The following is a 27,154-nucleotide window of genomic DNA, read 5'->3' as shown; positions in this document are numbered from 1 at the left end:
ATTAAGCCATGTAACGTGCACTGACCATCTTTGAGCCAATTGGGGTGTTAGTTAAAAACAACAGCTGATGTGGCAATATAAACTTTCAATGACACTATGAAAAAAAATATATCTACCGAAGGAAAGGAGAAGAAAATAAAATCTGGCCCAGGGCGGCTCAAATACTGATTTGTAGGGTAGACTCGAATAGGCTTGCATGAGTTACCAAACACCCGATTCACGTTCAGATTAAAGTAAGAGACTCTATTTCCACACCAACATTTAGTTAGAGCGCCCAAAGATTTGTGTTAATTTCTCTTTGATAATTTGGTATCAAATAAGTGGGTTTGTCTAAGAGAATATATTGGTGTGTTAAAACTTAAAAGGGTGAAAAATCGGAAAGCAAACTCTTTTGAGGAACGAAGCAAAATATGAAGAGGGAAGAAGAAGAAGAAGAGGAAGAAGAGATAGTCTGCTTAGACGAGTCTTTCTTCGTCAACGACAAGTAAAACCATTCTCTCTCTCTCTCTCTCTCTGATATTTTTCTTCTAAAAGTTTGAATCTGATGTTCAACTTCATCTTTGGTTTACTTTCAGTTATCAGCTCACTACTTTTACATTTGGGTCTCAAGTTCTTGAACTCCTCTGTCTCCAATCAGCTTCAAGTGAGTTTCATTTTTATTAAATAAATGAAAGAAGAGAAACCCATATCATTTTCTTACACTTTTTGCTTGATTTAGAACATTCTGTTTCCAATTGTTTAGACTAATTAATTGTTGTATATTTTAGTTCTCAGTTTTTTATTTGAACCAATTAATTATTGTATATTTTAGTTCTTGAACTCCTCTGTCTCCAATCAGCTTCAAGTGAGTTTCATTTTTATTAAATAAATGAAAGAAGAGAAACCCATATTATTTTCTTACATTTTTTGCTTGATTTAGAACGTTTTGTTTCCAATTGTTTAGACTAATTAATTGTTGTATATTTTAGATATCTGTTTTTTATTTGAATCAATTAATGGATAATGCTGAGTATCGTTGAGTGAAGGAATAATACTATTAACCAATCACATTCACACCAATAATTGTAACAGAAAGTCAATCCAGGTTTTGGTACACTACCATTTAAGCCTCAACAAACTAATTAACCAATCACACCAATAATTGTATACCGACTGTTTCGAGAAGCCTCGAAGAACTAACTAGTGTATGCTCCAAAACTAAAGTAAAATTTGATAAAAGAGAGAAATTCAGGTAAAAAGAAGGAAATATAAGGAATTTGTGATTAATGGGGGGAGCAAAGAAGTTTCAGATTTTATGGTTTTTGTATTGAGTGCAGTGAATAAATCAGTGAGGATTCTCCTCTAAATACAGCTTCAGCGGACAGTTTGCATTAGTTGACACATGGATACAATTGGGGAACCCTGCTCCCCTATTTTATCTAGTGGAGGAGAATGTTAGAGACCCAATCTCTAACATTTTAATAACATTTTTTTTTTAATTCATACACCTTAATTGGTAACAATCTCCCACGTGAAAGAAAAATAAATAAGAAATCAAAATTTGTAGTACAATAGAAAAGTTGTGCATTGACAATGGTGTCTTTTGGACTTGAATATTTGGTTACTATAAATCAATTGTTTTACTAATTGTCCAATGCACTATCGCCTTGAGTTTTGCAACTCTTTGACACACACATTGTTGATTCTTACTATTGTACCCATTTTGGCCATGAGTATTCCTAGGTTTTCAAAAGTGTTATAGAGAACCAACCAAAATTCTTATAGAAAGCGGCCCTACTTCCACTCTTATATAGGTTTCTACCAGGAGTGTCCTGTATCATAACATCTCACTAGACTTGCAGGTATAGAAAATATTAAGAGTCATCAACTCATGCTCTCAACGATATAAGTGTACTTCTGTCTCATAGGGATGGGTAGTGTAGTACCCCAAAAACCACTCTACCAACTTGTTTTCACATTGAATGTATATTTTGGGATCTCGAATCCAATGGGTTAGGTTTCTGTTGTTGGTGATTTATTTATCTATAAGTTTAGCCCCTTCCCTCTCGACGCATTCTAGTAAATTCTTTTAGTTGGTGGATCTACTAAGTTCTCTTTTGACCTCACAAGGTTAATAGTAATTTTCTCATTTCTCAACAACTGTTGCACACTGTTGTGTTTACGATGAATATGTCTAGACCTCCTATTATATGAATTATTTTGAGCTCTTAATATAGCATCTTGGTTATCAATATGTATACATGCAACAAATACTGGCTTTAGCCCAAATGACATATCAACTAAAATTTGCCTAAGTCATTTTGCCTTTTTTTGAACTCTATATAAACCTGATTCCATAGTTGATCAGGTTATGTAGAGTTGTTTGGTTGATTTTCAAGATACTGCACCTTCTCCAACAATAAACAAATATCCATTAGTGAATTTAGATTCATGAAAATTGAAATCCAAGTTGCATTATTGTTACCTCTCTAGCACATTCGAATATATCCCAAAATGATTCTCATAAACTATAGAGTATTTTAAATATCTCAATACCCTTAGTAGATAATCTTAATACTCAGATCAAAGGCTCCTTGTATATCTGCTAAGCCTGCTTACTGCATTGACCAATGTCAGACTTAGTGTCATTCATGATATAAGTGAGATGGCCTATCACTCTAAAAATACGTCAATTGAGATGCAAGATTTCCCACATTTTTCCTTAGGTTACTATTAGGATAAAAAATGACTAGATCACAATCACATTGATGAAATTTCTTAAGCACTTTTTCAGTGTAATGCGACTGAGATAGTATTATTATCTCAGGTTTTGTAGTTATTTTAATTTCTAGGATAATATACACATTGCCCAAATCTTTCTTATCAAAGTTTTTCATTAAAACATTTTAGTGCTTTTATTGCATCTAAATTGGTGGTGATGATCAGCATATCATCGACATAGAAGTAGATAATAATTCTTGAGTTTTTATTGAATTTGCCTCATTAATTTTATGACAATTTGTGGTTAGAATTTTCTCAAATTTATCATGCCTTCACTTATGAGCTTGTTAAGGCCATAAAGAGATTTATAAAGTCTACACGCTTTTCCTTCCAAGGTTTTTAAAAACAAAGCCTTCACGTTGGTCCATATAAATCTCTTATTCTCGTTCGCCATTTAAATAGGCGGTTTTTTTACATCCATGTGATGTATCACTACTAATACTCTTATAAGGGTTATTCTTGTCACTTGGGACTCTGTATCCAAAAAGTCAATAGCCTCATTCAACTTACGGCCTTTAGCGACCAATGTAACCTCATACTTATCTATTATCTCATCAAGTTTTCATTTCTTTTTTGGATCTCCATTTACAGTCGATTGGTTTAAAACCAAAAGGTAGGTCGACTAACTCACATGTGTTATTACATATTATGGCTTCAATTCCAGTATTGATAGCTTCTCTCCAAAATGAATAATCAAATGTAGAAAAGTAAGAAAATCATGTCCAATACTTGTTGAGGTTCTTGCTCATTTGCTTCTCCTAAGTTCGTGCTCTTCTTTATTTGAAGAACCTTCTTGGTTGCTAGGAATATTTCAAAGTTTTTTTTTTGGCTGATAAGTTTTTCCTTAAAGTAAATATTTCTTTAAGAATTCAACACTCCCAAACTCCATTATGGTATTTTTCTCAAGTAATTTTGTTTTTCAGAATTGTTTACCAAAAATCTTTATTCATCATTATTATGTAAAAAGCATATAAAGGCAAGATCTACAGTTTGTTGGCCTAGTTTTGATCTCTTTGGGGGCAGGTCTAGACAACTTAGCAAAACACTCCTATACTTTTAGGTAATTATATGAAGGTTTTCTGACTTTTATCTTTTTCCCCTTTTCATATAGATTTTCAACCTTGTATTTAAGAGGAACTTGGTTTAGGATTTAGCATGTTGAAAGCAATGCCTCTTCCCACATGTTCGCAGATAACCCTAAACTAATTAGCATGGAATTAACTATATCTTTCAAAGTTTTTTTTCCCACTCTACCTTACCGTTCTATTGAAGCGAACTTTGGTTATCTCATGAATTATTTCATTTTCTTAATAAAATTTTCTAAAAGATATGGAGTCACATTCTTCACCTCTATCTAATCTCAGAATTTTAATTTTCTTTCCCAACTGTTTTTGCTTCAATTTAAAATTTTTTGACTTTTTTCAAAGCTTTGTCTGAGGTTTTTAACAAACAGATTGTACAATACCCTTCATAGTTGTCAGTGAAGGTTATAAATATGAGAGCTTCTACTAGCACCCCAACTTTTACTTATTGCACCCCAACTAAAAGAAAATGAAAATCAGTGAATGGGGGGTGAGAATAGCCATTCTTTTAATTTCGGAGAGAAGAACAATTATATCATTTTTTTTTTCTCTGTCATCATGAGAAACCAAAGGACCCGCAATCAACGTTGCAGAGGTTGAAGAAGAAGAGCATCACTAGCGTCTGGTGTGCACCACCCTTTCCCTTCTCTCTGTCATTTGTGAGGAAACTCTGCCAATCATGAGAAAATTCTGGTGTAGAAATGTTAATTCTCACTTTTGATGTTGTCCTTTGATCTTTATCTGGGGTGTTCCAATAATTGAGGTGCAATAAGTAAAAGTTGGGGTGAAAATAGAAGCTCTCTAAATTATTTATTACCTCTTCTAGTTTCATAATCTTTAAGATCATACTAATCACTATGAATTTAATTAAAAAGTTCAGAACTGCAGTCTACAATTTTGAATGGTTTCTTGGTATATTTTGATTCTACACGTATGTCACACATATGGTCTGAAATTTGATTATATCAATATAAAGTTGAGGCCAACATATGATTGATGTTGTGAACCTCAATATTTGGGATGAGCATAAATGATGTTGATGATGATCATTGTTGCTGTCCATGTGTTCTTCCATCAATCCATTTCAACCCATGCGTCTTCAACCTCAATCTATGCCCTTTCCAGTATTTTGCTCAACAACACTTAAAAGCATTTTTCATGATTCTTTTTTTTTTACTCTTGACATGTTAGTGTGTGAATTATCTTCCAAATGATACCATGTTATGTACTGTGTACTGAGATACTAACCAACTGGGTGACAGCTGATTATGATCTTACAGGACAGTTGGTGTGGCCAGGCGCTATGTTGTTGAACAATTACCTATCTAAGAACACCAACTTGCTCCGAGGATGTTCCATTATCGAGTTAGGATCTGGTGTTGGTAAGTGATATGCATCATGACAAGAATCGTATAGTATCTTTTCTAGAGATTTATAGTGACTTTGGTAATCCAAAATGTTGACACCCCACAGTTATTTGACAATATGAAACATATTTTTCTAAAGTCTAAAACATTACTTCATAAAAACACAATTTCAAAAAAGGAACAGAAACAGTGAGAACTTGGTCATTGTCGATAATTTAAGCTAAGTAATTGTGTTCATAACATATTTAATACTCCAAAACAAGAAAGTTTTTAGCAATCTAATATCTGACATTTGATTTGTTCGACACACATGTCAAACCTTAGTTTGTTGATCAAAGACTATATTAGAAAATACATGTGATGTGCTTCTGGATGGTAGATAGAAAAGCAGTGGCTGTTGTCTATATTTTTGTAATTCTTCTTGTATACAATCTATGTAATAAAACACAACTGTAGAGCCCACTTTGCTACAGTTTTGTGGGGGGGGGGGGATTAGCATCCCACTCAACTACAGTTTTGTGGGGTCCGCAATATTCAATTTATTGCCTTTCCTTTTCATCTCCTTCAACTTTATTGTCTTTCATCTCCTCCTCCCTCCCTGTTTTCAATAATATCACACCAATTTTACTATCTTTCCTCTTTTACCTCTTTAGCCCACTTTATTATCTTTCCTCATCTCCCCCTTTCTTAATAATATCTCTCCAACTTTATTATTATTCCTTTTTTACCCTCTTAACCTCAAAGATTTTTAATAATACCCCTCTACGACACGGATGAACTCTAATTCTTTTTTATATGTCATATTTATGTAAGAGTTTGTCTATACTTACTCTCTATTTGTACTCCTACTACTGGGGGCCCAAATGTGTAACATTTAGACGATCCAACCATTCATTGAGTCTTTCTTAACATGATTTTGTTATAAAAAACCGGTCCATTCTAAATTTCTAATTATATAGAAAGTTTGACTTGAAAATAAAGGTTTTAGTGAACAGTTCAGATTTTGTTAAATTGAACTCAACTATTGCCGAGAATGTTAGAATGGATTGAAATTTCATATCGTATGCAAGTTATGGACAACTCACTCTATGTTTGGATTTGGATCGGCCAAAATGTTGTCCATGTGGGCCCTACTAGTGGGAGTACAAATATGTAATAAGAACCCGGAGTAAGTATAAACTAAATTTTATGTCCATGCCTGGAATTTTTTTTATTTCAATCGATCCTTTTTGATGATCCTTCGTGCACTTTGATTCCAAATAGTGCTCCTTGTGGTTCTTAGGTGTCACTGGCATACTGTGCAGTAGATTCTGTCGTGAGGTTCTGTTGACTGACCATAATGACGAAGTTCTCAAGGCAAGGTCAAAAGGTCAATTAAAGTTTTTAGGTTGGAGATTTTGTTTGTTCTTTATTTCAATTATTTATTTTCTAAATGTATACATATGGAGGATCCATTTTCAGATCTTGAAGAAAAATATAGAGCTCCATTCGTCTTCAAGTAGCTCTAGTAATTGTGCTGGTGAGAGACATGAATTTCTGAAAACATAAATCCATCTGTATAGGCGAAAAATCTTTTTATGGGTGTTTTGGTTGTAGGATTAGCGGCTGAGAAGCTAGAATGGGGAAATACTGACCATATGAGCCAACTAATGCAAAGATATTCAGGTGGTTTTGATCTGATTCTTGGAGCTGATATTTATATCCTTCTACTTTTCATCTCCTTTCTTTTGAGAGCTTCTATTGTCACCCCAACTTTTACTTAATACACCCCAATTAAAAAAAATGAATGGTTGAGAATAATTAAAAGTTGGGGTGCAATTAGAAGCTCTCTCATTTTTTTTATTAGATTTCTATTTTTATGTTTTAAATTTTATACGAGCCTAATCCTACATATGTAAAGACCACTGAAATTGTTTGAATGTTTTGTAAATGTTGAGATAATAACTTGGGCCAAACCGGTTTGTAATGTTTGGATAGTGTGTTTTAATCTTTAGTTGGGGTGTGATAAATAATTTAAGAGATTGGGTTGCAATAAGTAAAAGTTGGGGTGCCAATAACAACTTTCTTTCTTTTTCAAAATTTTCTGTTGTAAATTCTTTTTTCTGGGGAGCTTAGTGGCATTTCTGAGAAAAATCCTTGACAATATATAAGCTTTCAACAGTCTAGCATTCCTCCACTATTTGATACTGTGGAGCAGCTTCTCCGTGTCAGAGGGAACCACTGCAAATTTATACTAGCATATGTATCTCGAGCTAAAAGGTAAGTAAAAATGCTCCCTGATGTGTTTTGATGATTTTATTCACAATTGCTTACCAAAATCTCCAAAATTGTGGGTTTGGATCAAAAAGAGAAAAAAGTCTAAAATCACTTTTTGTTAATAAATTTTAAATAATTTATAATATTGCCTGTTTTTGTTTTTTGGCATCTTATCGTTGTTGAAATTTCTTTTTTCCTTGTATATGTTTACACTTTGTGGATTCGTGGCTCTTACTTTAACCAAGGTTCAGCTGCCTCTTCAGAATCAAACTCCCACACTCCTGCACCAAAACTTCTTGACCCTCCTACCATTGTTTATCAGCATCAATGTTTTTAAAGGCTTGTGAAGCTTACGCCTCAAGATGAAGCTTATTAAAATGCCCTGAGGTGCAAGGAAGAAACATAAAGACAACCGAGGCTTATATCTTAGAGTTGGAAGCATTCGATAAGTGTATAAACCTCATTATGAGGCGTGGCTGGGGCATATTGGAAAATAATAGATAGTAGTTAGTCTAATTCTGTTATTTTTATGTTATTTCTATTAGGGGTGCAACTTAATTCGGTTCAAACCGAGAACTGAACCAATCCATGAATTTTGGATTGGCTTGGTTCGGTTTTAAGTAAATGCGGTTCGGTTTCGGGTTAAAGAAAATAAGAACCGATGAGTTCGGTTCAATTTTCGGTTCAGGGTTGATAAATAACCGAACCAAACCGAAACCGATTCTATTTATAAAAATAAAATGTTTTTTTTTTTTTTTTCCCTCGTTTCTCTCTTTGTTTCTCTCTTTCTCTCGTCTCTGCAACCACCGACTACCACAGACTGCAACCCTCATACAATTAAACAGTAAGTGATCCTAAACCTTTTTTTTTTTTTTCAAACCCTCATCATCTCTCACTTCGCCTCTCTCTCTCGTCTCTGCGGCTGCCATCGACTCAACCTGCGGCTGCCTCTCTCTTTCTCTCTCTCTTTCTCTCGTCGTCTCTACGGTTACAACGGTGCGACCTGCAACCTGCGGCTGCAACTTGCTGCTACCGGCTCACTCCCCCCCCCTCTCTCTCTCTCTCTCTCTCTCTCTCTCTCTCTCTCTCTCTCTGCGGCCAGCGACATACGACCTGCGATTTTTATTAGAAATGTGGTCGAACAGATGATGCTCGTCAAGTGTTTGATAGAATGCCTGAAAGAAATGTCGTGTGTTGTACTTCTATAATTGTTGGTTACACGCAGTCAGGTTAGTATTTCTAACCCATGGAACCGAACCAAACCAAACCGAATTAAAGTCGGTTTGGGTTGCTTCAGTTTTAGACTAATTTGGTTCGGTTCTGGTTCACATATAATGAAATCGACCAAGGTCGGTTCGGTTCTGATTTTACTCTAAACCGAACTAACCCGAACCAAGTTGCACCCCTAATTTCTGTATAAGGACATTTATGTCCATTCACCTATGTAAGGGCATATATGTCCATTCACCTTTTTTATTATTATATATATTCGCCAAACTCTTAATTACAGACTTGACAATTCTACAATTCTTCTTGGTATCAGAGCCATTAGGATCTTACGCCCAACTCTCTTGGTTCTTCTTCGTTCTCCTTTTCTCTTCTTCTCTTCTCTATTCTATTAAAAAATCTATTAATCTAAAGCAGTCTCGTTAAGGAATCGCCCCTTCGGGTCATCGACTTCATATCGAATCTGGTGATCTATTATCTGATCCTGCTTCTTATCAGAGACTTGTAGGTCGTCTGATTTATTTGACTAACACTAGACCGAATTTGACCTTTGCGGTTAGTGCAGTCAGTCAGTTTATGCATGCTCCACGTACATCTCATTTTGAGGCCGTTCATCGTATTCTTCGCTACTTGAAGTCATGTCCTGGCCTTGGGCTTTTCTACTCCTTCACTGCTCAATCACATTTGTCATGTTTCACTGATGTTAACTATGCGGGTTCTCTTACTAATAGGAGATCTACTTCTAGTTTCTGTACATTCCATGGAGGTAACCTTATCTCGTGGAAAAGTAAGAAACAAAGTGTGGTCTCTCGTTTTTTTGCTGAAGTCAAGTATCGTGTTATGGCTCTTGAGACATGTGACCTTCTCTGGCTTCAATCTTTACTAACAGAAATAGGATTTTCTCCTTCTGGTTCTTCCTTATTGTTTTACGACAACAAGTCTGCTATCATGCTTGCCTCTGACTCAGTTATTCATAAATGAACTAAGCATATAGATGTTGATGTTCACTTTCTCAGGGAGAAAGTTCGATCTGGTGTCCTTCAGACAGTATTTGTATCTTCTTCAGATTAGCTCGCTGACATGTTTACAAAGTTTGTTGGTCCTTCTATCTCTAACTCTCATCTTATCAAGCTGGGGTTAGTTGATATATTTGCTCCAGCTTGAGGAGGAGTATTGGAAAATAGTAGATAGTAATAGTCTAATTCTGTTATTTTTATATTATTTCTGTGTAAGGACATTTATGTCCATTCACCTTTTTTATTATTATATATATCTGCCAAGCTGTTAATTAGAGACTTGACAATTCTACGATTCTTCTGGGCATAAGCCTTTGGTCAAGGTGTTAGCCTCATATGTTAATTTGTCTATTTTTAAACTAGGAAATTAACTTTATTTTCTTCGTTTTTTTTTTCTTTCTTTTCTTTCATCTCTTCTTCTATTTCATTGTTATTACTAGCATGATCAAACAGTTTTTAAGCATCGTCTTATCCTGTTCTCTTGTGCAGTATGGACGCGATGGTTATGAACGAAGCTACCCAACATGGAATGCTAGTCAATGAAGTACATGGCACCCGAACTGTGATCAGAAATCTTGAAGGAGTCATTTTTGAGATCACTCTTCCATTAGAAGTATAAACCATATATGTTCATCTTTATCGGTCAAGAGTTGAGGATATCAGATCCATGGAAGCTTGCATTTAACGATCTTAATCCTACACCAAAATTGGAGTCCGCACATTTTTGCAACACAGGCAATTTGGTTGTTATAAGTATCAGTGATGCATCATTACTTAAAGCTTACAAGGACATAAAATTTTGAAAACATTATCACATATTTCTGATGTTAAATCCCTTGAAAAGGTTTGAGGTGATGACCATTTCTTTTACATCCTTTTAGTATTCATTTTTGTGTCATCTGTAGACATCTTTTGCAAACTCCAATCAACTTATCATATTGATGATCATCTCTAACCAAAATTTTCTTAGAACACTGATTGATTTTGCCCCTGTAAAACACACCAACAAAGACATCTTTCTCTCCAACTCTGCCATTAACTCACTTCACATCCCTGTCTTCTCTTTTACCTAATCATTCCTAACACATGAAGAATCAAGAAAACCATAGTTTTTTTTTTTTTTTTTTTTTTAATTGTTATTCTTTTCATCTGTCCTTATTTTCCTCCATGCCGATTAATCAGAATTCCATCCCCATAGATCTCGGACTGTTGGGACTTAGCCTTGTTATGGCTGAAAAAGCCTCATCCATACTCTTTAGGGATGAGAGTGAAGGGAAAAGGGGGATTGTGAATTTGTTTTGGGAAAGATATCATGTGGTGTCTTTTACGACAGTTATGGTGGTGGTGATCACAACTATTGTGGTAACTACGGAAGCGATAACTACATTGGTGACTCTCCCCTTCTATGTTCTCCCTCTCTCTCTCTCTCTCTCTCCATTCTCTTGTCTTTCTTGGAGTATTCTTCTAGGATTTTTCCACTCAATTTATTTCTTTTTTAGCATTTAAATTTAACTTCACTCGCTGTAATTTTTCAAAACTTGTAATGGATTTTTCTTTTTAAGGATCTTGTGAATCTCATCAATTCACCACCATTTTTTTATGCAACTTTTCCCATAATTATTCAAGAAACTGTCAACATTCTTCTAATATGTATAACTACTACATCCCACATCAATCTGATCTTTGCCATCCTATGTTTTAGATTTTTCCCTTATCAGTTAATATTTGAATGCCATAAGACCTTTATTACTTCACCTTATTCTTTGCTGGTTTTATTGAGAATTTTTGTTTGGACATAAAGTTTGTATTTAACACACTAATTAATGGAGTTGTACATTGCACCCAAACTAACATTAAATGGAGAGAAGAGAAGGGAAAAAAATTGGAGTGATGAGAGAAACAGACAAGTTTTCTTTCTCCCCAAAAGTGGAGAGAAGAGAAATGAAAAGAAAGTCTTTTAAAATATTTTATTATTCCAACTTTAACCTTAGATCTCTTTTAAGATATTTTAAAATTTCAAAACCATCCCAAGTTCTCTCCGGTCAATGTGGAGAGAAAATGAGTCTCTTCCCACCTCTTTTTTTCTATTAATGAGTTTCTCCTCTCCACTTCTCTCAATCCAAACATAGCCTAAGAGAATATAGGAAAGGGTAGAAAGGAAGGATAAGATTCAAAGAAAAAAATCCTCTTTTTTTTTCTTTTCAAATGAAAGGAGGGCCCTATAGGAAACCCTAGATTTCTTTTGAAAAAATATTTGAAGAGGATTTGTCTCTCAATAGCATTTACAAGAGAAGAAATGGCTGCCATAGTAAAAAACTATATATAAATAAAGAACTGCTTTCTACATCTTGGTAAATTATTTAATTTGAAAAACGCTGATGATTTATAATTAAAAATTGGTGTGCCAATCGAAATTTTCTTTTACTTTGACCTGCAGGTTTTCATCTTTTTTTGTAAACATGTAAGACCACTGACCTAAATATTGTATGGTCAAATCCTCCACAGAATAACCTAACAAATTTTTGCATATTGATCCATTAGGAATGAAATTGCATAAATAATTCTGAGTGATACCAACAGGAATTGAAAAATACACGAGTTTCAATTCCACAATGAAATTGAATGTTTACAGTACAAAAATTGATCACCAATTGAAGAGAACTAATAACAACACCCACCAGCACCTAAAAGCTGATGCAGCGAAAGAACACATGGACCGCCCAAGCTCTGCCAGTTCTGAGATATCAAGTTTTATGTGATGGGCAAGTCGGCCTTAATCTTAAGGCGTTTCCCATAAGCGGCAATTAGAAGAGCCTCAGCTCGGCCTGCAAATATTAATAAAAAAGAGTAAACTAAAGTTAAAGGAAGAATAATATCTGAAGAACATGATAAAAGAAGAGGGGTGCTATTGGCACACCAATTTGTACTTATTAGACCCCTATTAAAAAATAAAAAATAAAAAAAGTAAGTGAATGGTTGAGAATAAGTAAAAGTTGGGGTGCCAAATGCCAATAGTAGCCCTTTATCTCTCTCTCTCTCCCTTTTTTTTTTTTTTTTTTGGGGGGGGGGGGGGGGGGGGGGTTTAGATTTCTATTTGTGGATGATACTAATTTACTAGGGCAAGGTGGCAACGAGGACTTGGAAAAGGGGGCCACATTGCATCACTTTGAGGGTTCCATCTGAAGAAACAACGCACATGGACGGCTCAAGGTGGATGTGCACCTCCAAGACTTTTTCCTTTCGCGTACTCGTCTGTCAATTACATTGACCCTCGCTCTATTAATTGGTATCACGTGACTTGGACGGCGCACATGGGCGGCTAATGGGGGATGTGCACCTCGAAAACGTCATGTGACTTGGATAGCGCACATGGGCGGCTCAAGGGAGATGTGCACCTCCAGGACATCATGTGACTTGGATAGCACACATGGATGGCTCAAGGGGGATGTTCACCTCCATGACGTGCGCACATGGGCGACTCAAGGGGAATGTGCACCTCCACGACTTGCACACATTGACGGCTCAAGGGGGATTGTATCTCCACGACGTGCGCACATAGACAACTCAGGTGGGTTGTGTGCATCTAAGACATGCACACATGGACAGATCAAGGGGGATGTGCACCTCCAGGACGGCTTAAAGGGGATGTGCACGTCCAAGGCATCACCCAATTGGAAGAACGGGATCTAGGTGGAATAGATCCTCTTGCATGCTCAATGGGGATGCTCGAAGGCTAGGCAAACTTGACACTCGTTCGGATGCAACCCCCTAGAGATACGTGGACGAATCAGGGGCTGTCCATATGTTGAAAGGGATGTTTGAAAGCTTATAAATACTTTGAGAGAATATTGTTGAGGGGAATGAATTTCGAGAGAATAAAGACCTTATCTGCAGTTGTATCATTTATGTATTTTAACCCAATACATTTTGGTGACTCTGCTGGGGAAAATAACATCGTGCATTCAAAGACATTTGAGAGAAAGTAGACTAAACTGAATTTGCACATCACTCTTTGTTATGTGTGAAGATCCTCTTACGTCAATCTAAGCTACGGAGACAATGATCAGAGCACCTAAAGGGCGAGCGAGGATGTCCCGTTGCCAAGTGGAAGTTACTGCAGGAAGTGGGCTAGGCGAGCGACAACACTTCGTGATCAGAGACATGGCTGACACACGACCCCCGCCCTTGAGTAAGAATGACAATGCACCGACGATACTAGACTAGGTCATCTCGAAAGATGCTTCGAACACAAGGGGAGAACGACCTTCCAAAAACCTCTCAATTGTCGACAGAGACCCGAAGCGAGCACTCGAGCCTCAAGTGTTGATGAGTCAGACGACAAAGTTCATAACAATGATAAATCTTACTCGCTTGCTAGCGAGAGAATAGGATAAAAAGGATGAGCGAGCTCCAACACTCTGTACCCAACCTGATACACCCCACCTCTTTTGTGACGTACAACGAAAGAGGAAATGCACGAGAACACGTCTCTTTCTTTATTGAGGCCTTTGGCGGACATGGTGGGGATCATTATCTTCGTTTATAGGAATTCTCGAAGTCTAATGTTCACTAACCTTGGAAGGACGAGGCAAGGCGAAGGAGAAAACTTGAACGACTACATATGAAGGTTTAGACATTTGGCCATTGACTACGACAAGCAAGTCGTAGAGATATGCCTAGTGGAAATGTGCATAAATGGGATGGTCATCGCTTATCGAGCATTACTTGAAAATCTCTGGACTTCGAACTTTTCGGTGCTTCATGAATTTGCACATCGGACCGTCGTCCCTGTGCGATTAAGGGGGGAGCTTATGGAATGGAGAGCATACTAAGACCGAGAACCGTCAGGGACCTCAAGTATTCATAGTAAGATCTTCGCTCAAAAGGGGGTAGTGACTACCCTGGACAGACATGCACCTACAAGAAACCCAATCTCAAAGCAGACAATGACAACGTCCCTGAATTCCCATGCAGTATAGGCGATGTTGAAGGGATCCTCAAAACATGGATCCAGGATGAAGCCATCCACGTACCACCTACACAATGTAAACTCTCTTTCTGATCAACTATACTTTTTAGAAGAAAAGAGCTATGTGGTGTTCATCAACTTGGCTAATGATTTCCAACCCCATTCAAGACCATGCCGCCGTGGTCGAGACGTCAAGGAGAAGCATAAGGGGTCAGAGAGGCCTAACCAGCATCTATTTCTTGCCACTTCGAACTGTCACCTCACATGCCAATGTGTTTCATGGCAAGCAGAGACATATCTCGGAGAAGAGAGAAAGAGGACTAACTGATGTTGATCATAAACTTCTTACAAGATGGTCAACTCTCACTCGATAAAGTGGAAGCACTCAAACTAAATAAGCACACCACACGTTTCTACATCCACCGAGGGGTATTGTATAGGAAGAGCATGCGAGGGGAACCATTAAGATGCCAATATGACGACAAGACCCTACAAAGAAACATAATCACGATTGCAGATCGGGCAATACTGACTCACGAAGGAAACGCCACATTGTTAGTTTAAAGGTGTGAACTTTTTCAAAGGCACGAATACATGATGCGCCCATGGTCGTTCTTTGTTTGGGGGCTAGACTTCATCGGACCGATCGAGTTAGGCCAAAGAACACACTTGGACAATCACCACTATAAAATTCTTTGTCAAACGGGTTGAAGCCATACCCTAAAGACGACTAAATGACCCACAGTGGCATATTTCATTCAAGAGCACATCATTTGTCGAATGGGACCCCATTCATCAATCAACATGTGAGACAACTGCTGGCTAGCTAAATGGTGCACGACCTTCATAGGTCATGGCACAAGCACCAACCCTTAGCGTTATGGGCATTTTCGAATGTCACCTTGCACATCCACGAAGGCAACCCCCTGCAAGACGACTTAGCTTTACAAGTAAATAGTTTACTTAGATAAGGGATGTTGACACACATGATCGTACCAACATGATAATGATCATTTGCCATACACATCGTGTCTGACAACAGCCATACAATCATTTTTTCCTTCTCTCCTGATGATCAGTTCGTATCGACGTACTCTGTTCAAGAATAAAAGGCGGGACATAGAAAATGTAATGGCAAATGAAAGATTCACAAAAAATGTTCATTATTCTCTATTAATCGAAAGAAAAAGATAACACTTCCCCTTACCAAAAGTTTTTCTTAAGAAGTTACATATGTTTTTGATTAAAACAAATGAGAAAGTAAAACACCAAGGAAACTACAGAGTTAAAAGCGGCCCAATGGCCAACGTTCGGAGGGTGTCTGTACAGCTACGGATGGGGGCTAACGCAGCTAGCACATCTGTCTGCTCAACAAAGCATGACTTTCTCTTTGTGCTTAATGAGCAACAGCTCTAGGCAAGCAACCTCACCCTCAACATCCGAAAGTGCAGATGCTTCTCACCATGCTTCAAAATCACAAAGTCAAAAGTGGCCAATGGCCAACGCTCAGAGGCCCTCTATGCCACTGCTCTTACAACATCTGCACGACGTCAAATGGGATTTGACATGGTAGGCATGCAACCTCACCCTCGACATCCGAAAGTGCAAATGCCTGCCAACATGCTTTAAAATCACAAAGTCAAAAACGGCCCAAAGGCTAACGCTTGGAAGGCCTTTACACCACTGTTTTCACAACATCAGCACAGTGTCAGATGGGGGATCTAGCATGGTCAAAGCCTCAACACAATCTTAACAAAGCACGTCTTTCTCCTTGTGCTTAGTGAGCAACCGCTCTAAGTAAGTAACCTCACCCTCCACATCCAAAAGTGTAAATGCTTGTCAAATGCTTCAAAATCATAAATCCAAAAAACGACGGAGTGGCCAACGCTTGGAATGCCTTTGCGCCACTACTTTTACAAGATCTGCACGGCGTCGGATGGGGTTTAGCATTGTCAAAGCCTCAGCACGCTCTCAACAAAACACAACGGCTTTCTCCTTGTACTTAGCGAGCAACTGCTCTAGGCAAGCAACCTTACTCTCAGCATCCGAAACTGCAGATGCTTGTCAACATGCTTCAAAATCACATAGTCAAAAATGGCCCAAAAGGCAATGCTTGGAGAGCCTTTATGCCACTGCTTTCACAACATCTACACAGCATCAGATAGGGTCTAGCATGGTCAAAGCCTCAGCATACTCTCAACAAAGCACAATAGCTTTCTCCTTATGCTTAGCAAGCAACTGCTTCAGGCAAACAACCACACCCTCAACATTCGAAAGTGCAGATGCTTGTCAACATGCTTAAAAATCACAAAGTCAAAAGTGACCCAGTGAACAACGCTCAAAGGGCCTCTGTACGAGAATAGACGGGGGGGTTAATGCGGCTAGGACATCTGCATGTTCAATGTGAAGCTTAGCAACCTTCTCCTTATACTCCGCCAATAGAAGATCTAAGCAAAGAGCTTCGCTCTCAATCCCTAAAAGTGCAGACCCACCATACTCTGCATCGACAAGCTCGATATCAACACGCTTCAAATCGTGAAAGGCAACTGCTACTAGCCCATATTGTACTTTCAATCAAACTACATTGAACTTAACCCATTCTGCAGTCCTAAATCTTGCCTCCCCAAATGCCAAGCTACCACAAGGTAAGATCAGATAAGCAAGTGCTTCGCATGGCAAGCACGACCTTCAACACTTCTGAAATCATAAAGGTCAATAGCCCAAAACAAAACTCAATCAAGGTGTTGTCAAAAAAATGTTTGTGATGCGCATAAACCTCTTGATACAATGCCTCATCATTCATAGCAACAACAACACCCTCCACATTTACCCACAAAGGAGAGGGGCGGGAATGACTGTCACCCATGGAGCTCTCTCGAATATGTGGACAATCAAACCCAAGGGCATAATCAATTGAAGCCATTAGAGTAAGCTCACTAGTAGAAATAACTTTGGTATTCATGGCATAAGAAGATGATATCATACCACCCATTTGATCAGTTGGGGAGGTAACATCCCCTCTAAGAATAATGGGCATTTCACGCCACCCAACCACTCCACCCTTTGGAGTATTCATCCCTTCTTCCTCATGACAACATTGGTATGATCAATATCATCGATATGTGAATGCATTGCACCTCCTTTGAACGAAGGGGGGCTTGTACAGAACTTACAATACCAACAAGAGAAGCAGAGAGGGAATTCCCAATAGAGACTGGTATCGGCCAAAGGTACACCTGCAAGATTCTCCACACCAACAACATCGTCCAAATCATCTTCAAGAATGCTAAGCCCACCCTCAAGAGCAAAAGAATGTGAAGCACGCCAATACGTCCTAAAAAGATGGATCGAAAATAACATAACGTGTAATCACTGAAGTCATGGACATACGCTTTGGAATAGGGCCAGGAAGACCTTGATCAAACCCACATTGACGTGCACACCTGTTTGGAGTATAGTACTTAGTATCCCACCTACCACCCAAGAACAACAGTACATGTCCAGGTGTTGAGCTGTGCAGAAATGCCACTTGCCCCTCATGAAAGGTAGGGTCAATGAGTTAAATTGAGATCCACGCCAGGGGCTCAAGCAAACATGCTAACTTGCCCAATGCCATCAATTAGAGGAAAATATACGACCTCAGAAGGCTCATATAAAATCTTGTTAACAACTTTGTTGTCCTTGCCCCACACCACCTCCAAGCATGAGGCTCTAAAGACTTTTGGTCCTCACCAGCCAAAGTGCCATCCTTCAAACAAGTGCTGGCCATCACCGTCGACTTAAAACACATAAGGGATGACGGCGCCAACATGACAAGCACAAAGTGGACAACGAATTTGTGAAATGTCTGGCATGCGATACGAGCACAAAGGAAATATGACCGAGTATCACGAGCACAAAACAACTAACGTGCGTACTTCGGGGTCACAACATTAAACGACGTCAAAAGGGGGGGGGGGCATAATATTAAAGACAACTTCACAAGCATTTTAGCAATTTAACACATTGGTGTTGAGGCCAAGGCGTCAATAGGATGTGATCATTGGAGAAGGCGGCTTCGCGAAATGTCTCACACAAGATATGGGTATGAAGGGCATCATCAAAACATACCTGATAGCAGCGCGAACTAAGTGTCCCACCCAATCAAGTAGGGGGCTAAATGTGAATGATGCTAATTTACTAGGGCAATGTGGCAACGATGACTTGGAAAAGGGGGCCACATTGCATCACTTCGAGGGTTCCATCTAGAGAAACAGCGCACATGGACAGCTCAAGGGGGATGTACACCACTAGGACGTCATGTGACTTGGATAGCGCACATGGACAGCTCAAGGGGGATGTTCACCTTCATGACGTGCGCACATGGACAGGGGGAATGTGCACCTCCACGACTTGCGCACATTGACGACTCAAGGGAGATGTGCACCTCCATGACGTGCGCACATGGACGGCTAAGGGGGGTTGTCCAAGACGACACTCATGGATAGGTCAAGGGGGATGTGCACCTCCAGGACGCCACGTCACTTGCACGGCTCAAAGGGGATGTGCACCTCCAGGACGTACGCACATGGACAGCTCAAAGGGGATGTGCACCTCCAATGTGTCACCCAAATGGAAGAACGGGATCTAGGTGGAATAGATCTTCTTGCATGCCCAATGGGATGCTCGAAGAATAGGAAGACATGGAACTCATTCGAATGCAACCCCCTCGAGATACGTGGACGAATCAGGGGTTGTCCATACGTTGAAAGGGACATTTGAAAGCTTACAAATACCTTGAGAGAATATTGTTGTGAGAACGAATTTTGAGAGAATAAAGACCTTATCAGCAATTGTATCATTTATGTATTTTAACCCAATACACTATTTTTTTTAGGTATAGGATTTTATATATTCCGAATCCTAGTTGTAAACAACTACTGAAATTGTTTAAATGTGTCATAATGTTTTGAGAAGTTGATTAATAACTTGAGCCAAATCTTTGTAGTGTGTGAATAGTGTGTTTTAATTTGTAATTGGGGTGTGATAAATAATTTAAGAATTTGGGGTGTAATAAGTAAAAGTTGGGGTGTCAATAACAGCTTTCTAAAAGAAACAATATAATCTTAGCTGGGATAAGCAGAGAAGGAGGCGGAACTAGAACGGTTGGATTTAATGGGTATTGAATGAATTGGGTCAAGGTCACCAAATTCCATTATCATTATAGAATGTAGATTTTTCTATAATGAAATCCATACATAGTGGTGTACTTCGAGTAGTTCAATATCAAACAAAGGGTGGATTTGTATGAGTTTGAAATGATATGTACCGTGATCCTTCTTCCTCATCAATTGGGAACTCAAAGATGGAAATAACGTGGACGCAGCTTTCCTGCTATCATCCTGTCAAAATTCAACATATACTAGACATAGTTTAACTCACAAAAATCAACCAATTTGAGTAGAAAGGCAACTCTAGTATAAAACAATCCTTATAACAATAAGACGTCATTAAATCAAAATGTGAAAAAAAAAAAAAAGGATCAAGCAGGTAATGATGATTCTAAATGACTTTCCCCACTATTTTTTTTATTATGACACACCAAACATAAATAATTGAATGGGGTTCAACGGTTGGGAATTTCTTTTCAAATTTAGAACTTGAAAACACGTATTCAAAACAAGATTTGGTGTTTGATGTTCATGGAAATTATGAAATGGGGGACTTTGATAACGCATGTAAATAAGATCACTATGTAGTTTCCCATAAAGATGGAGATAAGTGAGGGCCAAAGTGTAATTTAAGGAACAACAGACCTTGGTCAAGTGGCTTCCGGAGAGTTCAAAATGATTCTTCCATAGGACAGATGGCACCGGAACAACAGAAAATCCAGAGGCAACTAAAATCCCAATCCACAACCCATATCCAAATCCTCCACTCCACCATCCCTTCATTGCAGAAAAGGTAAATGTCCTCAGCAAGAACTACGATTAAAGTGTCAAAATAGTTAACATGCCACATCAGTGTGATTGACATCAAACCAATAAATCAACAATGAAAGGAAATCTAGAACCAGTATATTCAAACCAAACAATGTGTGCAACATGATTCATAGAGTGTGAGTATGTCAAAAAATGAGTTATTTTAATATAGTATCTCTAGCAAGTTAGGTTTCTCAAGCCTATAAAATCCACCTCACTGAAACACAAAATTGTCTACCTAGAAAAGAGAATAAGCTGCAAGTTTTGGTTGTGGATACAAGAGGTTCTTAATTTGTATTAAAGGGATGAATGGCAAGAAAAATACAACCTAAATGGACAAGATATCCCTCACAAGGAGATAGAAAAGAGTGGAAAAAAGAAGCTAGATAGAAGCATAAAACAATCTAGTTCCATCTAAAAACAAAATCCTCAAAGAGAACATTACCTCCTCGTGGTTGTGGCCTTGTGGGTACAAAAAACCGCCATTGCGGAATCATTTATTTCATATATAAAAGTTATAAAAAAAAAAGAAGAAAAAAAAAGAAAGAAAACGAAAGGCATAACATATAAATAAATCCAAGTAAAAGGGTCCAGATCTAATCATTTTGACGCACAGGAATTTGAAACTAACCTGTTTCCCATCTTTTGGAAAAGGGATTGATTGTTCAATATATGCTGTAGTGCCTGAAATAAGTTGAAAAAGAATCTTTTATATTGATAAATCATCCAGCATTGAAACCAACTAAGGAAAATATAGTTAAATAGTGATGCATGATTCCATATAATCAAAAACATGTAAAAACATTGATCAAGTACATTAGTAGAATAAGAGGCAAAAAGGAGTGTTTGAAAGGCATCTTAAGGCAAGTTGAAACCTGCATAGAAACCATAGAAGTATCCTCTTCAAAAAATCACAATATAGAACACCTTGATCCAGCATTCCAGGATTATGTGACCCTCTGAAGCAAAAAGTAGGTACAATTAAAAGTTACACATTGATTCCATTTCTTTCATTTTTATGGATTTAGCTTATGCCGTATTAAATGCAATAGGGGAATGCACGTATGATGCACATCTTGCTTAAGTAATTGCATCGCTAAGTGAAATTTTTTGACTGGTAGAAATTTTAGGAATAATATGAGCTTGTCGGATCAAGTATTATATATTTTATCAAAGAGTAAATGGTGGATAGAATAACCATGTTGCTTTAGTAAACATTATTGTTAATTGTAAAACTCACATTTATATGGGCATTTAGAAAATTTTCATACTAAGGTAAGTTGGTACATTGAGAGACCCCATTACCCTCTTATATTCATAGTTCTCCCCCTCTCCAATAGATCGAACTTTTGGAGTAGTTGGTTGGTTAACATGGTATCAGGGCGCTAGGTTTCTTATTGGTCATGGATTCAAGTCTTTTCACCCTTATGGGTGAGGGGGAGTGCTGACTGTATATTTTCCTCCACTGTCCGGTGTGTCATTCCCCAGTTAAGTCCCGTTACCCTCTTATATTCATAGTTCTCCTCTCCAATTGATTGGTCTTATGGAGTAGTTGGCTGGTTAACAAGACTTTGTGTTTGTGCATGCATGTCTCACTAAAATATGTTTCCTTGGAGTTTATGTTACCCCAAGTACACCAAAGACATGCCTGATATGGCACAGAGGGTGCTTACACTTAAAATTGAAGTACCCAAACAGATTTGGCACCAAATTTGAAGAGCTTGCAATTGCACTAGCTTGGGCACTGCCATCCACTTTTTGGTGGCTTGGCTGCAAAGCATTTTAATCCAAGTTTCCACTACCACCTTAATCCTTCTCCCATTCCTGCACCTAGTTTGAGGAATCTTCCTCCAACAAACTGGTGATAGCTATCATACCTTCATTTAATCCAATTATTAACAACACCAATCTCACAATTATCCATATTTTTTGTTGTTTTTCTGCCGCAAATGTTGACAAAAATCTTGATTTGCACAGCAATGATTAGCAAATAGATTGATTTACAATATCTATTAAAACATAGAGAGCTAAATAAAAAGTTCTACATAGCTATGTTGTGTGAACCCTTTTAAAAGGTTAACGTATATGTGTTGCAAGATGGTCATTAACATTTATCATAGATTGAAATCACCCCTTGTGTTCTAAGTTAAATATAATGTTTTGTGACGGTGTTGGATGGAGCGTGACACTCAGGGATTAGTTCTTGTGGATAAAGTTGCCTCTTGGGTAGGGCAATGCCCAATGGACCATGGTCAGCCTGCTAGACTCAAAGATACCCTGTTCCAAAAAAAATATAATGTTTTTTTTTTTAATTTTATTTGATACCTTGAGTATCCGGCCTCTTAGAGAAACTAGACATAATGTTGTGCCCACAAAAAAAAAATTTCGGGGTTTGCCAAATCCAACATATCATACCCATGTTGAACTTTGACATAACTATATCTATGCAACATAGCCACATAGCATTACATTAACGATTTTCATCAATTCCCACTTTCTCGACTATTTTGATAAAAGAGGAAAGCTTATTGAGTCCAATTGTTACCACATTTCAGAAGGCATGTATGCCTCAATTGCTAGATGAACTAGCAAGAAACAATGGATCATGGGCTGGGATTTCATTGAAATTCAATGCATTAGTCAACCAATAGTCCAAAACATGTCAAAACAAAAAACTACAAATCTTTGAATTAGAGAAACTTCTTGTACCAAGAGGGGCATCAAAGCTCCGTAGCAACTCAACCACAGACTTTGCATCTAAACGCTTCCGAGCTCTTTTACCAACCAAAACTTGCAAGTGTGGAGCATCAAAGACCTAGAAAATGAAAATTGATCATCAAACTAACAAACTTAGCTCAAGCTTAGTTGGTGAAAACTTTTCTATATCATAGTAAGAGAACTCATTTTCCCAATTGAACCGGTACATTTGTAACCTCCCAAAAGAAAAATGGTTCATTTACAATGCTAGTTGATCAAATGTACCTACTTCAATTGGCCAAGAAATTTAAAATGTAAGTATGAATTCCCAAAAACATGATAAACTAATATACATGAAGGATTGGGATAAGACTTTGATAATGATTATGTTAAGATAGGTTGGCATAAAATTGCGGAGGCCACACATAGATGAATCAAGGGCTGATTCTTGGTATGGATGGTGTCCTCATTCAAATGTTACCAACGTGATGAAAAGTGAATTAAAAGTTGAAAAATTCAAGACTACATATTACAACATTAACTCAAGCCCACACATTTGTGAGGGTGTTATACGTATTAGAAAGGCTAATTGTTGATTCTCCAAACAAAAACAATTTGATGACATGAACCACATAATAAAGTAATAAACCAAACCACACGGATTGACTTCCACCTGATCAAACAATGAACTATCAAATTTCTGTTATAGGGTAAAATTGGCATGCATTTTTGGTATGTAATTGGGGTTGGTTTTACATTTTTGTTAATTTGTTGGAGATAATTGTAAATGAAATGAAGGGGGGGTTTTGTAATTTTTCTTGTATTTGGGGTATTTTTTGGGATAAAATAATTGTGAATGAAAGGGGATAATGTAATTAGAGTTGATTTGTAAGGGAAGGGTTAATTTGTAATAATTGTAAATGTAAGTACAGAGGGAGTGCTTTGTAATAATTGTAAGTTGTAAGTGAGGGAGCTAGTAATAATTTCAAGATTCTCTCTCTATAAATAGAGGAAAGATCTTAGAAAGAACTGATAACTTATTGTTAGAAAGAATTAGACATAGAGAGAGATTTGAAGAAAATGAGAAACAGGAGAGAGAAAGTAAATCTAGAAGAGAAAAGAAGAATGGAGAAAAAGAAAGAGACTCCATTAATGGAGCTCCGAAATTTGTAAAGTTTTCTTTTCTCTCTAATGAAATTCTAAATTAAATTGCAAACCTTCTCTCTCAATTTCTTGTTCTTTAATTTTATTTCTTGTTTATTTTATCTTTCTTCTATTTAATTCTTTTTTTCTCCGATTTTGATCCATCAAGAACACCAAAATCATATTCGAATTGAGAATTTCGGAACCGATCACTTTGCCGTATTGCGAATTTAGATCACGAAACCTCTTCCTTACGGTGGGGATGAGATTAACCAAGAACTCATCATTGTCCCTCAGTGATTCTAGATCTGAAAATTTGAATCGGATGAGCTATGAAGAGCACAAAAGAGGAGGAAACAATTTAATAAATAGCCAAGTTTGTATTTTGATTGAAGAATTCGGATCCAATACAACCTAGAGTCAAAACTCAATTCCAACTCCTTCATTGCATCAATGCCAAGTGTCCCAATTAACTAACTACCTTACTAATTCTACATAACATTAAGTAGATTGTGAGTTAGTCAACATGTGGTGTAAACTTTTTAAAAGTTGGGGTTGAAACCCAATCACTTGTCAGTAGAGGACCAGATTCTTTATTAAATGAATATAAATAAGAGAGTACCCATCAAGAATAACACTACAAAATTACCACAGCATTGCTTCATTTAACTAACTTATCCAATTGTTTAAAACATCTGCAACACTAAACATTTTTTTAAGAATGTATCGGCCGATAACGTTATTTGAACATTCCAATACGAAGCATACTTGGAATCAAAATTTAAATGAATGTTTTAGTATGTGCTGGATTGTCTCAGAATGTCTTGGCTGAAACACTTTGAGACAAACCAGAAAAAAAATATAACAAAACCAAAGGAAAAAAGAAGAAAGAAAGAAAAAGAGGATATGTTAGAAACAACGACTACTTATAGGGGAACCATTACTCTTAAGAATATTTGAGATATCCCCATGTTTTTAAACTGATGACAAAACCCTTCACCTCAATCTTTTCTAAAATACGAATCAAAATAAACTAAATGTCCTTGTCTTGGACCTCTAATAAAAAACCGTTGATTTTTCTCCCACAAACTGGTCAAATTAAACCTCTAACCTTTAGGGTAAAAATTTCAACTATCATCTTTAACCTTGAGATTACATCTCCTTCAACTATCAAACATTAACAACAAGATAAAATTTTGGGAGAAAAAAATATGGATTCATACATAAGCATCTGCATCAAATAGTGTGATCTACATGACAAAAAAATAGTAGTAAGAGTCATTTTATAATCTAAAACCTTTTTTTTTCTAATAATATTTATCACTAAAATGCTGGTTTTTATAAATATTTCACAATGCTTTCGGAATGCTGCACAAAATTATGAATGTTTCATTTCGTCCCATTTCAGTGAATATTTCAGTTTTTTTTCTTTGATGGAAACATTCCTTAAAAATGAAATTTTAAACCTTGATTGCAACATCTATTAGAAAAACCTGTATACTAAATCGAAGAATTAACCAATTACCTTAGCAGAACAATCTGAATCATCAGTTTTCAAGAGAGCCAAAGCTCCCGAAACATCGGGGTCAATCCCAATTATCCAATCCAAACCAGCATCGGTACTCGCCCGTGATTCGACACTAGAATCCTCAACCTTCTCAGGCATAGGACAACTAAGAGAGGCTAACCAATTTTCCTTAAGTTGGGCATCTGAAACATTAACCCTAACCCTAAAACTATCCCTCAAAACCCTCTTTTTGCAACTCTCAACATGAACAAGTTCATGGGTATCCTTCAAATCGAGGGAAGAACCAGAAAATGGCCTAAATTTAGTGGGATTGAATCGGATTTTTGCTCTGAAGTTAGCAGAGATTGTGTTCATGTGAAACGTTGGTGAATACAGATTTTGAGGTAGGATATGGAGGGTTTCCATTAAAATGGGGATCGAAGAAGAGATGGTGGTGACTAAAAGATGAGATTTTGGAGAAATTTCGAAAAGAGTTGAGGGGATTTCTTCATCTTTTTTTAGAAATTCAAACTTGGGAGGTGTATCATTCCACCGGGACGCGCCGCTCGCGCCCTCCACCTACGTTGCCGCACTTATCTTATTTAAAAAAAAAAAAAGGAAGTTACTTTTTTACCCTTCTCCATGTATCCACCATCTTCTCTATCTATTGATTGAAAAACCTAAACCATCTTCCCTATCCCTTTTCTCATGCTTCTCCATCATCTATCTCTTTTTCTCACCTCAATCTTCTTGTTCTTCTTCTTCAACTTCATCTCCTTTCGAGTTTGTGAGAGGTTGAATCAATGGATATTAGGTTTTAATTTTTTTTTTTTTCCTTTCAAAACCTTTTATTTTAATTTTCTTCTACTTTTTTGCATTTTATCATCAAAGATGGTGATAAAAATTACCATTAAAATCTTAAAAACCGATGATTTTGAATCAAAGAACTTGGAGTTTTTTTTACAATTCTATTCAGTAGTTTCAGACCGAACTTGTATTCAATCGGTACCTACAATACATAACTTCCTACTGAACATCACAAAACTTTTTTGGTGGAAACTTATTGAAGCATTGAAAAATAGGTTATGCTCTTTATTTGTAGGTTCAATAAGTACCTACTAAATTTGCTAAAACAAGTTCGATAGGTTCAGTACATAACTTCCTACAAAA

At 37.2% G+C, this 27,154-nt stretch overlaps 2 protein-coding genes across 5 annotated transcripts; one reads left to right on the top strand and one right to left on the bottom strand.

Moving 5' to 3' along the window:
- Positions 1–327: 327 nt before the first annotated feature.
- LOC147384331 (Putative methyltransferase family protein) lies at positions 328–10,612 on the top strand. Of its 2 annotated transcripts, XM_086425642.1 has the most exons (8): positions 328–484; positions 576–643; positions 5,105–5,224; positions 6,492–6,565; positions 6,671–6,728; positions 6,806–6,907; positions 7,360–7,468; positions 10,198–10,612. In XM_086425642.1, exons 1-8 carry the CDS (start codon positions 411–413, stop codon positions 10,325–10,327), a joined length of 735 nt encoding a protein of 244 aa, XP_086281768.1. In that variant the 5' UTR covers positions 328–410; the 3' UTR covers positions 10,328–10,612. The 2 variants fall into 2 exon arrangements, with proteins under 2 accessions (XP_086281768.1, XP_086281767.1); XM_086425641.1 differs by lacking the exon at positions 7,360–7,468 and having other exon boundaries at positions 6,806–6,874.
- A 1,603-nt stretch (positions 10,613–12,215) lies between these two features.
- LOC147384330 (Holliday junction resolvase MOC1, chloroplastic-like) lies at positions 12,216–26,555 on the bottom strand. 3 transcript variants are annotated; one of them, XM_086425636.1, is made up of 6 exons: positions 26,003–26,555; positions 23,347–23,452; positions 21,269–21,321; positions 20,473–20,640; positions 19,986–20,058; positions 12,216–12,533 (listed from the first exon to the last, which is right to left on the bottom strand). In XM_086425636.1, exons 1-6 carry the CDS (start codon positions 26,408–26,410, stop codon positions 12,460–12,462), a joined length of 882 nt encoding a protein of 293 aa, XP_086281762.1. In that variant the 5' UTR covers positions 26,411–26,555; the 3' UTR covers positions 12,216–12,459. The 3 variants fall into 3 exon arrangements, with proteins under 3 accessions (XP_086281762.1, XP_086281763.1, XP_086281764.1); XM_086425637.1 differs by having other exon boundaries at positions 20,473–20,604; XM_086425638.1 differs by lacking the exon at positions 19,986–20,058.
- Positions 26,556–27,154: the final 599 nt, after the last annotated feature.

This window comes from Akebia trifoliata, chromosome 15 (genome assembly GCF_017979445.1).
Source record: "Akebia trifoliata isolate Shusen 1 chromosome 15, ASM1797944v1, whole genome shotgun sequence".
Classification (NCBI taxonomy): domain Eukaryota; kingdom Viridiplantae; phylum Streptophyta; class Magnoliopsida; order Ranunculales; family Lardizabalaceae; genus Akebia; species Akebia trifoliata.
The sequence above is the reverse complement of the archived record's forward strand: the minus strand, read 5'-3'. Positions and strand labels throughout refer to the sequence as shown.